Raw genomic sequence first — 15,164 nt, 5'->3', positions numbered from 1 at the left:
GTGAGTTATAAAGAAAAAACACTTATCTTTTCTGACTATGGTGATCCCAGCATTTATGCAGAGCCTGTTACATGCCAGGGATGCTAATATGCGCTTTAGTTGCATTCTCTCATCCTTTCTCACAATAAGCCCCTCAGGTACTATTTTATCCCCATTTTAAAGACAAAAAAAAAAAAAAAAAAGATTTAAGGTTTAGAAGTTAAAATGATTCGCCCAAGGATTGAAATGCAGGCAGGCTGATTCCCTACGAGCTTCTCAGTCTTTCCTAGCCATAAAATGAGGCGAACGGAGGACCTCAAAGGGATGCCACGAGAGTACAATGAAATAATGGATGTGAAAAGGCCTCGGTGAACAAGTGCAAGGGATAAGGCCTACCCACTTGAATCTCTCTTGAAAACCGGTTACACAGGGCCCCTGTCCAACGGTTTCTAGTCCCAACCCTGCCCCTTCTTCGCCCAACACACAGCGATATCTTTGAATCTCTTTCTCTATCTCCTCGATCCTGCCCCCAAACACTTGGCGGAGCGGCAGAGCGGAGAATAGAAGGTACGCGCGCGAGCAGGAGGCGGAGCCTGCCACCCCGATCCGTACAGGGGGTGCCCATGCACATGCGCCATGGCCCTGCGGCTTCAGCTGCCCCGTCTCTGCGACCAATCAGGGCCCGCGGCGCGCTCGGGACGTATCAACGCTGTGTGGGTCGTGTGCGTGGAAGGGGGGCGACGTAAGGGCGCTCCGCGAGCCCGTCTCTCCTCGAATGAAAGGAAACAACCTCCGGCGACAGAGCCCCGCTCTTAGGCACTGCTGGAGAACCGAGACCGACTTCTTTCTCTTTCCCCTCATTGGCGCTTCCCTCCTGCCGTCCGCCTCTGGGCCCGGCTGGTGAGTACCCACGGAACCCAGGGGCCCCCATTCTCTGCTCGGCGGGAGAAGACAAGGAGGATGGCGGTGGCCAGGCCGCCGCCCCTGCCCGTTGTTAAGGGGGGGACTCTTGGTGGTCTCGCTTTATTGTCAGGGACCCCAGAAGCGCCGTTCATTGTAGGCACTTGGCAGAGAGGCTGCTGAGAAAGTGCTTTGGAGGTACGAAGGGAGAGGGTAAGCTTAAGCCTTGACTTCGGGGGAGGGGGCGCAACATTAGAGGAGGGAAAAAACTGGGAATTTTTAGTCTTTGCTGTTGCTTAGGACATATTTGGGAAGAAGGGAGACTCCCAGTTTGGGAAGAGTGAGAGGAAGAATCGTTAGGATGGGAAGAAGGTTAACCTTACGGAATGAGGAAAAACTCCGGGGTGGGGGAATTAGGGGTGAAACTGATGTATAAGGCGAAGCTTGCAGCGAAGACTGTTAGAGGAAGATCTCCTGGGGGAGGGGGCGTCAAGAAAGTGGTAGGATGATATTTTCCTGGATTCGTGAGGATTGGAAAAGGACGATTAGGGGACCCTGACTTTACGACTGAAAGGAACCTGCCGAAGTGTTTTAGAGGAAGATAGTTTTGCGAGTTTATCTAGCGCTTGATTAGAGGGAGATCTGGGAGTCTAGTGTGAACTGGGGACTAAATAACGGAGAGGATCCGGTATGTTATGTGTACCATTTTTTATTATATGGATGAACCAGCCCGGTATTCTTTTTGCAATTTCCATTCGCTTCGATGTTCTGCGTGGAAGTTAAAAAAAAATCTTTTGTTTTTGAACAACCTTTTATTTTCATCTGCTTACTACATAATATCAGGTCTTATTCATACAGTTCAAATTCTTTCTGTACCCTTGGGTTTGAAACAACTGGAAAATTCCTTTAGTTTCCTTTTGAATAACCGCAAAAAGCAGTGCGAAGCATGTAACAATATCGTGCAACCAAATTCAGGTGCCCTTCCGGTACATCTCTTATTCGTTTATTTCTCTGCACTGTAACTTTCCTGATAGAAATACTGCATCTTTTGAGGATCGCCTTTATATATTTTAACCTGTATATTTCAACTTGCTTGCGTGTGGAATGTTTCAATCTTCTGGAACTGCAGTTTTTGTTTTGTTTTGTTTGTTTTTCTGCGAAAATGCTTTTCCAGATAGGCTTTGGATGAGCTCTCGAGTTGGTTCTTGAACGCTCTCCTTGAGGTTTCAGGTTATTTCTACCTTGGTGCTTCACAGCATCTTGTAAAATCAGAAACATGATTGCTTCTGCTGAATGAGTCTGGCTTTTATATTTTTCAGATATTTAAATTGCGTTTTTCACACAGTTATTATTGCTTCTTTATTTCTGCTTTGTAAACATAATGATGTTTTCTTTTACGGAAAAGGTTTCATTGTTGGGTGAACGTATCAAACTTTGATCTCTGCATGCCCTGAAAAACCTTTTAGACTAAAATTAAAATGCCCTATAGCTGTGGATTATGATGAACCCCCCCCCCCCCCCGTATTGATCCTTGGAATGCCCTTCTACCTAACTAGAGACCACAAATGTGATGACAGCATTAGATAAAAATCTGTATTTTTATGATAAAGACATTTTTGCCAGAAGTCATTGTTTCCATAATGTTTTCCACTTCATGTTTTATAAGAAGGCTGTAAAAAAAATTAGCAAGATATGCACAGATGCATTATTTGAATTATAGTGGAAAAATCCATTTAGTCATTGCACATTGGGGAAAGTTTTTAATTGGTTTGGTTTGTTGCACTTTTTGTGTGGTTCTGTTCACTTTACAAATTAAATTTAAACTGATTACATGAAAAATACACTAGAATACTTCTTAAGGAAAAATAAAGTGTACCATTTTTCTCTTTTAGATTTTAAAGTCTTTAATATCAAGAAACTCAGGTTCTCAAAATTAGGATGAAAAATGTACCTGTTTATAAAGTCAAAAAGGCAGAATTTAACATGGATGGAATTTGGGGGGATTCCATTTCCCAATTTTGAGAATAAAAAGTGATTTTCCACTCTAGGAATTTCCTTTATCCTAAGCCAGTTTTATAGCCAGTGCTAGGATTGTATAGAAATTACACATTAAAGATGTCTGTACAGATTAGATTTATAATGTGCCATCCTTTCAACTAGCCTGGATGACCGGGAGAAATGCTGAATACATTACAGTGACTTCAGAGTGCCTATTATTCATTGCATGGTAGTAAAAAAAAAATAATTTAGAACCCAAACAGCATATTTGGTGCTGTTTATGAATCTTGACATTTTGTATAGCTAATTCTAAAGATTTGGGCAGCTATATTCTTGATAAAGCAATTGAACACATACTTGCCTGAGCAAATGAAACACACTTCCCCTTTTGTTTCTTTTGTTTCTGTTATGTCCTTTTTTCCCTTTAATCCTGAAAGTATTTGCTGCCTGTTTTCAATCAGTTTCACGGTTTATAGGCAGTGCTATGAATTCCGTACTATTGTAAAGTATCTGATGCCACTTGGAAGACTGAGGTATTTAAAATTATAGATAGCATTAAGAGTTTAATAAATCCATCAAAGCAAAGATTGTCAGGGTCTTTGAAGTTTTGTTAAAAAGAAAACCCTAGATACAAATGAGTGAGATGACATGTTTTCTTTGTGGCTTTATGTTAAATTTTGATTAAGTATCTGAATTTTTATATTGAATAGTGCCAAATGATTTGTAGATACAGTGTTGCTGCTGCTACTACTATTCTTGTTGGTGAACAGATGCTTCTCAGAAAACTACAGTGTAGTGAGTCAGTTTTTTTAATGGTGTTATTAAAATGTTTGAATGTATAGAAAATGGAAAGAATTTGATAAATTAATTTGATAAAGACAGCAGTGTGAGATTTTATTGATTGTGATGATGCATGTTATGGCAACCAGGGGGTCCTGAACTGCTTAGTCCTATTGACTTGGGAAAACACAAATCAAATAACTGATTTTTAAATTTGTTTAGTATTGTTCTAAAAAATCCATGTTGAAAATGATGACCTAAATCTGAAACTTACTGTGTTAGAGCTTTTCTTCCCTTTTTCTGTTTGACTATACTGCCTATTATTATAACTTAATCAAATTTAAAGCTCATTCAGAAATTTTTCCTTCCATTACACAATACTCATAATTTACATATGGAAGTAACTGCACTTAGATTACCAGTGTCAGTTTGTGAGTTTAATTAATAAGCAGACTGTAGTAAATCACAATCATATAAGTGGTTTTATAAACATTGGGGTCCTACAGACTGCATTTTTTGATATATATTATTAGAAACTTAACTTTTTCTTGAAAAAAGAAATAGAATAGCAAAAATCAATTTATTAAAGATCATATACACTTTTTTAACTTGGAAATAATTCAAGCTTTAAAAATAATGTTCTACAGTTATGGTTAAATAAATTTAGATTACTTTTATTGTTTTATCAATATGTGGACTTGAAAAATTTGTGCAGTTATAGAATTCTGTTTCCTCTGAATATTTTGTACTTTTCTCAGTAGTTTTTGCTCTGTTCTTATATATATAATTCTTTGTCTCCTTGAAGGGGCACTGAGCCATACTTGAAAAATATTTTTCATTAATTACAAAAGCAAATGATGATTTAATATTGTACAATTTTTTTTCCACACAGAAATCGTTCTAATTATTTCACATATCCCCACATTTGGGAGAAGTTTGATTTTTCTCATTAGACTAGACTTTATTTAGTTCCATCTGTCTCTGTTGTGTATAAAATGTAGGCATCTTGGGTTTTAATATTGATTTATCTCTACTAAGTAACTCTTAGTATGTACTGAAACATTAAACTACTTACACAAATATGTATAAACTGGTATTAAAATGAAATTAACTATTTTGTTGCCATTTTTATCCTCTGTAGCATTTCTTGAGACTTAAAGTGGCATTCTAAAGGCAATTTAAAAATCATGTCAAGCTCAATTGAACAGAAAAAAGGGCCTACAAGACAGCGCAAATGTGGCTTTTGTAAGTCAAATAGAGACAAGGAATGTGGACAGTTACTAATATCTGAAAACCAGAAGGTGGCAGCACACCATAAGTGCATGGTAAGTATACAGGCAGCCAACCAAGAGACCTTGAAACCATTCATGAGAGAATCTTAATAACACATGCATATTCCTGAGTACTTTTAAAAAACACTCAGTTAAATTTTTAAGAGATGACTTAACCCTAATGCTATGCCATTTTTATTAGAAAATTTCTTTTTAAATTTAACAGCTTTTTTCATTGTTTTACTATAATTAATTCATATATGAACCTTAACTTTATTTTAAATGTGATTTATAGCTCTTTTCATCTGCTTTGGTATCATCACACTCTGATAATGAAAGTCTTGGTGGATTTTCTATTGAAGATGTCCAAAAGGAAATTAAAAGAGGCACGAAGCTGGTAAGTTGGTATTTCTGCCTCTTGAGTATAAAAATTACTTTAAACTCATTAAGGAGGAAATTGCTTCTTTTAGAGTGTATTGCATTATTAACTGAGTATAATTTTAAATTGCAGACTTTTTTTCTGAGCCAGCAGAATCCAATGCTAGGTTTAATTTATTTACCACTCAACAAAAAAGAATGAATCAACATTTATATTATTCAACTATTTTTTTTCTTTTCTAAAGAAATTAAAATCTTCTTAGAAGCTTTGTTTACTTAGAAAACAAGCAGTTTGCTTAATTTGCACGTATCTTGTATTAAAGTCGTCATTCAAGTATATTTTTCATAATTCTGGTATGTTTTCCTTTTCCCTCATTAAAATTATTGTGGTCATTACAAATGAAGATGACAGTGTCCCCTCAACAGGGAAATGTTGGCACTTGCTGAACAAAGTATTTTACTGTGGCTCTGCTATATGACACAGCATTTATTGCTTTGGATAACTTGGTGAAATTTACAGATTTTCTAGACTGCGCTAGACTAATGCTCCTGTAGTTGTCTTTACTATCAGTAACCAGATGGGCAAGGATTTGTTTCACTGTATTGGAAAAGTACTGTTATCTCAATTGGTGTTTATGACACATGGTTTATTTTAAAACATTTAATTAATTGAAAGATTTATTTTCATTTGATTCTTTTTCTTATTTAAGCTCTTTATTGAAATTACATCCATAAATGTACCTTCCGGATCTTTACTGTTAAGTGTTTTATTATTTTAAAGATGGTTTTGGCAGAGCATATATCTGTGTTCTTAGTCACTGATAATCTAATTCACAAAGAATCTGAGATATTCAAATGAAATGGTTATGGGAAGAGTTTTGATGGTAGGGATAATGTGTTTTGTGAAAAGTAGCCTTTAATATTGGGGTAAATCAAACAACATTGCCCTATGTAAATTTATGATTTTTAATTAAAAAATATTGGGGTAAAATCAATATGAAGAAATATAAGTTCAAAGAAAACATTTTCTTTAGGATAAGTAGTCTCAGGTCCTAGTATCAGTATTGGTACAAATGAGAATTCAGGGGTCATACCATTATTGTTGTAGTGAGACCTTAACTGAAAACCTTTATCTTCCCTACCCCTAAAACTGTAAATAGTAATAGAAAGTTCCATTTTTTTATATGTGATTTTTAATTGATAGTTTTCTGTTTCTTCATGTTACCATTATATGCTGTTTTTTAAGAACCAGAACACCATGTTTTATTTCTTGGACCTTAAAACAAATTCAGGTTAAAGAAAGAACACTATTAACTTGAATTACTACTGTAAACCTCATTACCTGGTTATTTATTCCTTGACATTATGAATATCCCTGGAAAATCTTGACTTGTTAGCATTTTGGTCATTTAACGTGGCTCCTTGGAACAGGAACAATTTTGGTCTCTTATGTTGAAATATTATTAACAAATGCAGTGCCTGGTTTTGTATGTTATATGATGCAGCAGCATACATCTGGCAATATTGCTAAATTCAGTGGAGATTTAATTTATTTGAACCTGTTTGTAAAGTCAAATATCAGTACTTCATAAAAGTCTCACTATCAAAAATTTTTGATTAACTCTTAATGTTATAGTGTAGGCTGTTAATTTTTCCCCCAAGCATAGAGTTTTAGAAATAACTTGTTCCTTGATCTAGAGAGTGAAACAATGTTGAAGGTTAAGAGCACAGGTAAAGACTTGGGTTTGAATCCCAGCTCTGTCATTTATAAGCTGGGTGACCTGAGAAGGTTATTTCTTTCTTTCCATCATGTTTCTCTTACCTGCAAAAAAAGGGATAATGACAGTACTTACCTCATAGAATTATTGCCAGGATTAAAGGAGAGAATATATAGGACTGAATATGGTGCTTGGCACAAAGTTAGAACTTGGTAAATGGTGGCTACCACTGTAGTTACTGCTTGTAATTAAAAATAAAATCCTGTTACTATCATTGTAGGCTAATGAGAAACATGATAGTCTGACAAGTCATGAGGCCTATTTTTTTTTTTTTAAATTGGTACTGGGGATTGAAATCAGGGCCTCATCAATGCTAGGCGTGCACATTACCACTGAGCAACACTGCCAGCCCCAGGGCCTATTTTTTAAATAACTACTAAGAACATATTATATAACCTTATACAAGCCATTAACTTATTTGCCTTTTCACCAACTGTAAATAGATAATGCTATATCACTGTTCACTACACAGTGATGTTATATGTTACCTTAGAAAAACTGTTTCAGAAGCCCTTTGACATCACTAGCATGTAGCACTGAGAAACACAGAAGAAGGGGAGCACTACTGAACCTGGGCATATCAGTTTGTTTCCTTTCCTACCCCCCAAATGTCAGAATTTAAATGACTTATTTAGGGGATAGGAGGACAGCATTTATATATGTTGTACTTATTTTTCTGTGGGATTAAGCTCAGGGGCACTCTGTCACTGAGTTACAACAACCTCAGCCTTTTTTATTTTTAATTTTGAGACAAGGTCTTACTAAGATGCAGAGACTGGCCTCTAACTTGTGATCCTCCTGTCTTAGCCTCCCGAGTCACTGGGATCACAAGCATACACCCCAACACCCAGGATGTATTTCACCTTGGAATAGTTTTTAAGACTCATTTTAGCCTTCAATTTTGCTCCTTCCATTATATTGTTTATTTAAAAAAAAGTGATACCAAGTAACCAAAAGTCCACATTTAGTTTTTTTTTTTTTTTTTTTTTTTTCGGTGCTGGGGATTGAACCCAGGGCCTTGTGCTTGCAAGGCAAGCACTCTACCAACTGAGCTATCTCCCCAGCCCCACATTTAGTTTCGTACTTTACTTTTCCCTGTATAGATTCATCTAAGCAATAGAAGGGCTGTAAATCAAATAGGAAGAGAGAAAAATGAAGAGCTTTTTGTATCTGGATGAACTACATATAAACTAGACAAGCAACTTCCTTAATTGACTTTTTAAGGCATTTTATCCTGTGAGCCTGTTTGCCCTGGTTCCTCTTCATCTGGATTTCTAGGTGAAAAGTAGGTCATGAATACCCATTGAAAATAATCAAAAACAGGAACATTGGTTCCTGAATACTTTTGAGACAGATTCCACTTTGTACGTGGTGTTGGTTCCAAAGGTGCTTATGCCCCAAAGATAAGGACAGAGAGAAGAGGTGAGGGCTTACAGGTGAAAGGGTCTAGGCAGCCAGTTGAGTCAGACCCTTGTAAGGAGGGGAGCACTCAGTAAGGCAGGGGGTACAGGTATGTAGTTCTTATGTTCTTGCAGCCATAGGCAGTTTTCCAAAGTTCATGTCAACCAAAAGGATCAGAAGAGGAAACGTATTTTGCAGGAACATATTCATCATTTTAAAATATATAGCACCAAGATGGACCAAGAAAAATTTGGATAAGGCTTTTATCATTTGAAGTCCCGTTTTTGGAGTTTAGACAAATACATATTTTTCCAGAATGATTTCCAGTTCATACTGAAACCATATGGCGATACCACATCTGTACCATCTATTCTTATTCTCTAGCCATCTAGCCAAGAAATGCAAATTTCCAAGTTAAATTATGAGTTACCATTGCTTTTTTAAAATTTGTCTAAGGAGATTCTTGAGCAGCATATTTGAAGAACATAAACTCTGAGGATGAGGCTATTTGGTGAAAGCACTAAGAATATTGACATTGGATAGCAACTCTTACTAATTGGTACCAGTGTCAGATATATCACAGATTGCAAAAACAGAGAGTTCAGGAGGCCATTTAGTTCACCTTCCCTACCCCTAGGCAAGTTTATCTACAAGCCATCCAAGATAAGATTTTTGTCTGCCCTGTTCTTAAATACATCAGGAAATTGTGATTCCACCCAAGTAATCTGAAACAGGACCAGTAATATATAACATTCTTTAGAGTTGAGAAATTCATCCCTGTGTATAACTCAAATGTCTCTTAATTTAAAGCCATTTATTCTAGGTCTGTTTCTTTCCATTAAAGAAATAGTTGGGGTTTTTTCTTTCTTACTAAAAATTCTTGATATGCTTGATGATCATCCTTGTGCCACTCCTAAACTTTTCCTTTTTCAAAGTAGATTTCACTCACATATCTTTTTTTTAATTTTTATTTTTAAAATTTTGATTCATTGCACACAAATGGGGTACAACTTTTGTTTCTCTGGTTGTACACGAAGTAGTCACACCTTTTGTGTGATCATACATATACATAGGGTAATGATGTTTTTCTCATTCTATTATCTTTCCTTCCCCCGCCCCCTCCCCACCCCTCATTTTCCTATATACAATCCACCCTTCCTGCATTCTTGCTCATCCCCACCCCCATTATGTATCATCATCCACTTATCAGAGAAATCATTTGGCCTTTGGTTTTTTGGGGATTGACTTATTTCACTTAGCATGATATTCTCCAGCTCTATCCATTTACCTGCAAATGCCATAATTTTATTCTTCTTTATGGCTGAATAATATTCCATTGTGTGTGTATGTGTGTGTGTGTGTGTGTGTGTGTGTGTGTATGTGTGTATCACAGTTTCTTTCTCCATTCATCTATTGAAGGGCATCTAGGTTTCACTCACATATCTTATGAAATCCTCTGATCATTTTCTCTATTTCTGGTAATACAAATAGCTAATATTTATTGAATACTTAATATGTGCTAGGGACTAGGCTAAGTATTTTAAATACATGATCCTATTTCTTTATCACCATCAGACTGTGAGATAGGAAAGTATTCATTCTCACATTATACAAGGAAACTGAGGCTCAAAGAAGTTAAGTAACCTGGCTGTGGTCATATAGCTAGTTAGTGGCAGAGTTGGGATTTAGATCCAGGATTAGTTAATTCCAAAGCCAGAACTGCTAATTACCATATTATACTGACTTGTTTTTTAAGCTGCCCAACCGACAATCACATTTTTAAAAAATGTAATGAGTAGTGCTGTGAATGCAGCTCAGTGGTAGAGTGCTTACAGGAGGCCCTGGGTTCAATTCCCTGCATCACCGAAAAAGAAAATGTAATGATTAGAGCTCAGCAGTTTTCTAATAAAAAACAGAAATAGTGCCAAATTTAGGACATACTCAGACTCCTATTAGTTAATTAATATGTTGTGTTAATAGCATTTTCTCGTTAATTTTTTTAGAACAAAAACCCTATACAAACACTGCATAAGATTGTTCTGATACCTAACCTCAAGATTGTTTTTGAAGCCTCTGAAAATGAAAAGACTTAGTTCTGCACATTCTTTATTTACCCAGTACCAAGGGACATTGAAACACTCCAGAGTAACATGGTTAATAGGGTGTCTGACTTTGAGGTAGATATTTTTTATTTTTGCCATGCTGGGGATTGAACCCAGGGCTTTTGCACATGCCAGGCAAGCACTCTACTACTGATCCACATCCCCAGTCCGTGAATCTGCACGTAAGATAGTACATAATATGTACCTTTTTATTCTTCTGTTAGGAAGGGGTCTGGCCTATTTAGGAATTTAAGACTGTTACCTAGAGATAGTAAGATTTTTAAAAAAGTGGAATGAATGCAGGAAATAGGTGAGTCATATCCCAAACAGGTCATTGAGATAGATGGTAATAGATTAGAGTAGTAAGGTGAGAAGATTGCAGGGTCATCAGAAAGGAATTTCAACTCAGATAAGAGGGAATAGGGAAGGGCAAAACAGGATTTTTCAGGAGAAAAGTGACATACAATAGACAGTGTAAAGAGCGAAATATGATGGCAGCATATTTGTCTGCTCTGCATAGATGTCCTGCGGGCATCTTAAACTTAACCTGTCTAAACCAGTATTCATAGCCTCCTGCCTTGAAACCTGATTCTCTTTCTGAATCTTTTACCTTCAGCTTTTCCTTCTTCCACAGAGGTCAAGTCGATTCTATTTTGGGGATGACTCTGCCTTCTTTCTTAATATGACCCTTTATCCAGTCTTCCTCTTCCCATCCTTGACACACACACTACTGGTTGTTGCTTGATTTCTGCTTTTAAACGCTACTATCACTCCCTAACTTAAAGCCTTAAATGATTTCTTACCACCTACAAAGTAATATCCAAAAGCTTTCAGCCTGCCCGTGATAAGTCCTGTCTTAGTACACCTTTTCCATCTGTATCTCATTCTCTCTTCTTTTTCCAAACATCCTCTGTGTGCTTGTGCCCCTTATTGTGCATGTACTAATGTGCATCTCAGTTTATAGTTCCCTTTTCCTCATAGCTGCTTTGGAGAAGTTCTGTTTTCTGGGGTTCAGCTCAGAATCAGACTTGCCTCTGCCATACAGTAAGTGCAACACAATAAGCATTGCATTTGGTACACGTGCACAAGTCTTTCTTCCACAGTGTGCTGTGGACTCCAGGAGAGTAAGGCTGTATTCTTTTTGCCTACCATAGGATTATGTGGGGGTAATTTGTGGGGAACACTTAGCGTGGTGCTTGATGCCTCCTTTGTGCTCAGTAGTATTCTAATAAGTAAGTGGCCACTCATTGTTGGTTGAATTTCAAGAAAGAAAGGACTTCAGTTGCATAATAGTGTGAAGCCTTAATGAAGGGCTTGGTGAAAATTGACCGGGGAAGTCATGGCATAGCATAAAATTCCTGTTTTGGTTAATCACTGTTTTAGTGTTGTTTGCAGCTTTCAGTAGTTTGAAAAGGGAGGAGAGAGATATAGGTGGAAAAATTAGCTTGTTATTTTTTCAGGATGGTGGAGAGCTACATATGAATCAATTATGAGGGTTTCAGGTTTCTTTACCCATCACTCCCCAAGTATGATGTTATTTTTGTTGTTTCCTTAGGCATTATATTTGTCAAATCTTCTGTATATAACAGTTCCAATTCATGTATCTATTTATCAAATACTTGAGTGCTACTGTGCACTGAGCACCATGCTAGATACATTGGATATAAACATGAATAAATACAGTTTAGCCTTAAAAGTTAAAGTATGCTACAGGAGAACTGAGAAAGAGGACCACAACTCACTCTACTTGAGAAGGCAGAAGGGTCCATAGAAAGTGACATTTTAAACATGTTCCTTCAAGAAGACTGGAACTCACTCTACCTGAAAAGGCAGAAGGGTCCCTAACAAGTGACATTTTTTTTTTTTTTTTGTGGTGCTGGGGATCAAACCCAGGGCCTTGTGCATGCAAGGCAAGCACTCTACCGACTGAGCTATCTCCTCAGCCCCACAAGTGATATTTTAAACATGTTCTACCAGGAGAGTGATGTTAAAGAAGTCAAAGGGGTAAGAGTTTTGAGGAGAAGGAAGTGGTTAAAAACATTAAAAATATGCCAGGCACAGTGGTGCACGCCTGTAATCCCAGCTGCTTGGGAGGCTGAGGCAGGAGGATCTCAAGTTCAAAGCCAGCCTCAGCAACATCAAGGTGCTAAATAACTCAGTGAGACCCTGTCTCTAAATAAAATATGAAAAAGGGCTGGGGATGTGGATCAGTGGTTGAGTGCCCCTAAGTTCAATCCCCATTAACTCCCCAAATTAAATTTTTTTAAATTTTAATTTATTTTTATTGTAAACAAATGGGATACATGTTGTTTCTGTTTGTACATGGAGTAACAGCATACCATTTGCATAATCATACATTTACATAGGGTAATGATGTTTGATTCATTCTGTTGTTTTTTCCTAAAAATATTTAAAAGTACTAAATTCCAGTGCTATTTAAAGTATAGAGTGTATGGCTCATTTAGCATTCAGACAGGGCAAAATGAGGTGCCCACAGTGTAGGGAGTGTTGCCATTTGCTTTCTCCATATACAGAAGCAGAAGATAACAGGTGACCATTAGTGCTACTAAATCCTTATAGCATTTTCTCTTCAGATCGTATAAATCTTTCGCCTTTTATTAAATCCTTATAGCAGTGGTACCTAACCAACTCTGCTAAATCAGAAAGAGAGCCAAAGGGGAGTTTGCAGTCAGTTATCTTTTGAAAAAGGTTCTCAGGTGACTTTTGATGTATGTCCTTGGTTATACACCATTGCCCTAGGACAGGGTTGGCAAACATTTTCTGTAAAGCACCAGATAGTAAATAATAAGGATTTTTGAACCTTGTGGTTTCAGTTATAATTCTGACAATACACAGAGAAGTGAACACAACTGTGTTCCAATAAAACTTTATTTACGAAAGCAAGTGGTATACTGGAATAGGTCCAAAGACACCTGCCATAGGATATTTGGAAGGAAAAGAGGTACATTTTCTTCCTGAAATTTTGTTCATTACCTGTGTAACCAAGCATACGTGTGTTGGAAATGTATCTATATAAATGTAATTTTTTAAAGGCTTCAAGTAGGGTTAGTGGCATAATACTTGCCTAGCATGTGCAGGGCCCTGGGTTCAATCCCCAGTACCAAAAATAAAATTAAAAGGCTCTAGTTATGGCAAACATTAATTTTGATGTATATAGATATTTTACCTGTCATTTGTATTAAAGGAAACTCTGCTTTACTTTTGAGGTGATTAAGCAGAATGTAAGTAAGACCAAAGAGAAACTTCAAGTCTGATGATGGAGAAATTGAGTCTTTGGCTACTAGTGAATAAGTTTGCTTGTTTAAGTGCACAATTTTTTTTCTTTGCCTTCATTTACTACTTATTTTGAAATTGGAAATACTATAACTTTGTGATTACATAACTCATTTATCTTTGCTAATGCAGAAGAACCAAAACCAATAATATAATTTATGTCTGGTTTGGGGGATTGTCCTGAACCTTATTTAAACATGGCTGTGTATTTGGTATTCTTCACGGATTATAGCAAGCAGCATGACAGTGTACAGTGCCCTCAACTGGAAGGACCCATGACTGTGAAGATCTGAAACAAAAATACCTGGCTTAGAAAATGTCTGAATCGTTCAGATGAAATAAAAAGAAACACTAGCACCTCTAATAAGAGAATTTATTTTCTGCATCAGTCATGATTCAGAAAGTTGAATGGAGGTGGAGTATGTGATACAGAGAGATCAGGAGATTGTTAAGCAAGAACTTGATAAGCTTAGTTCATTTCCCTCCAGTTTCCAAAACTTTGGAAGTGATCTCTTCAGTAACTGCTTAGATTTAGTCTGTTACTCTCCAGTAAAAATAAGTGGTCCTCATTTTTAGAAGCACATGGAATTTAAGATCCTGATCTAATTTTCTAGCATCCTTTCACTTTTCAACGATTTTGACAGCTTTCAGGTTTCTTTGTTTTCTGGCTTTCCATTTAGACCTCATTCACATTAAATTTGCGTTTATAGGAGAACTAACAAAATGCCATTTAAACAAATGATAGTAGCTTCAGGATCAGAGTGTTAGGAGTTCATGTTTCACCCTCCCATGCAGTGGCACTCATCTTAGGAATTTTTAACAAATAAATTGGATAGCTGTCTGTCAACCAGATAGTGCAGAGGCTACTCTGCTGTCTCACTATGTTGGACATGTGTGACTTTACATAAAAGCAGTGAACCTAGAGTCATGTAGCATTTGGGGACCATTCTCTGAAAACTTGCCCCCAGTGCACTGTCCAGCTTTTTAGTTCTTATTGGAAATAAAGATAACTGCTTTAAAACAAAGCAGAAAGACAAATAACTGTAAGGTGAGCTGCATCTACTTATTTTGACTTCTTCTGTGAAAATATCCTTGGTACTCTGTCCCCTTCTCCAAGTGCTTTTGGTGTTTTTTTTTTCTTTGCCTTACAGACTCAGGAATATGACTGCTTTTTGCACCCTCCTTTACATGCTATGTGCATTTGTAGACATTGTCTTGAAGCAAAGTGTCTCCAGAGTTGTTAAGTACAGTACTTTGCTGTGAAAATTTAAACCTATACCCTG

At 36.9% G+C, this 15,164-nt stretch overlaps 1 protein-coding gene across 4 annotated transcripts in view; it reads left to right on the top strand.

The window, feature by feature from the left end:
- Nucleotides 1-716: 716 nt before the first annotated feature.
- Nucleotides 717-15,164, top strand: part of PHF6 (PHD finger protein 6) — a 50,171-nt gene continuing 35,723 nt past the window's right edge. For all 4 annotated transcript variants that reach the window (XM_079124608.1, XM_079124607.1, XM_079124606.1 and 1 more), the window contains exons 1-3: nucleotides 717-879; nucleotides 4,799-4,982; nucleotides 5,224-5,325. In XM_079124608.1, coding sequence (XP_078980734.1) covers nucleotides 4,845-4,982; nucleotides 5,224-5,325 — 240 coding nt within the window. In that variant the 5' untranslated portion in view covers nucleotides 717-879; nucleotides 4,799-4,844. The remainder of the gene's footprint in view (nucleotides 880-4,798; nucleotides 4,983-5,223; nucleotides 5,326-15,164) is intronic.

Source organism: Sciurus vulgaris, assembly GCF_902686455.1.
Source record: "Sciurus vulgaris genome assembly, chromosome: X".
Lineage (NCBI taxonomy): Eukaryota > Metazoa > Chordata > Mammalia > Rodentia > Sciuridae > Sciurus > Sciurus vulgaris.
Note: the sequence above shows the minus strand (reverse complement) of the source record. Positions and strands in the feature narration are given on the sequence as shown.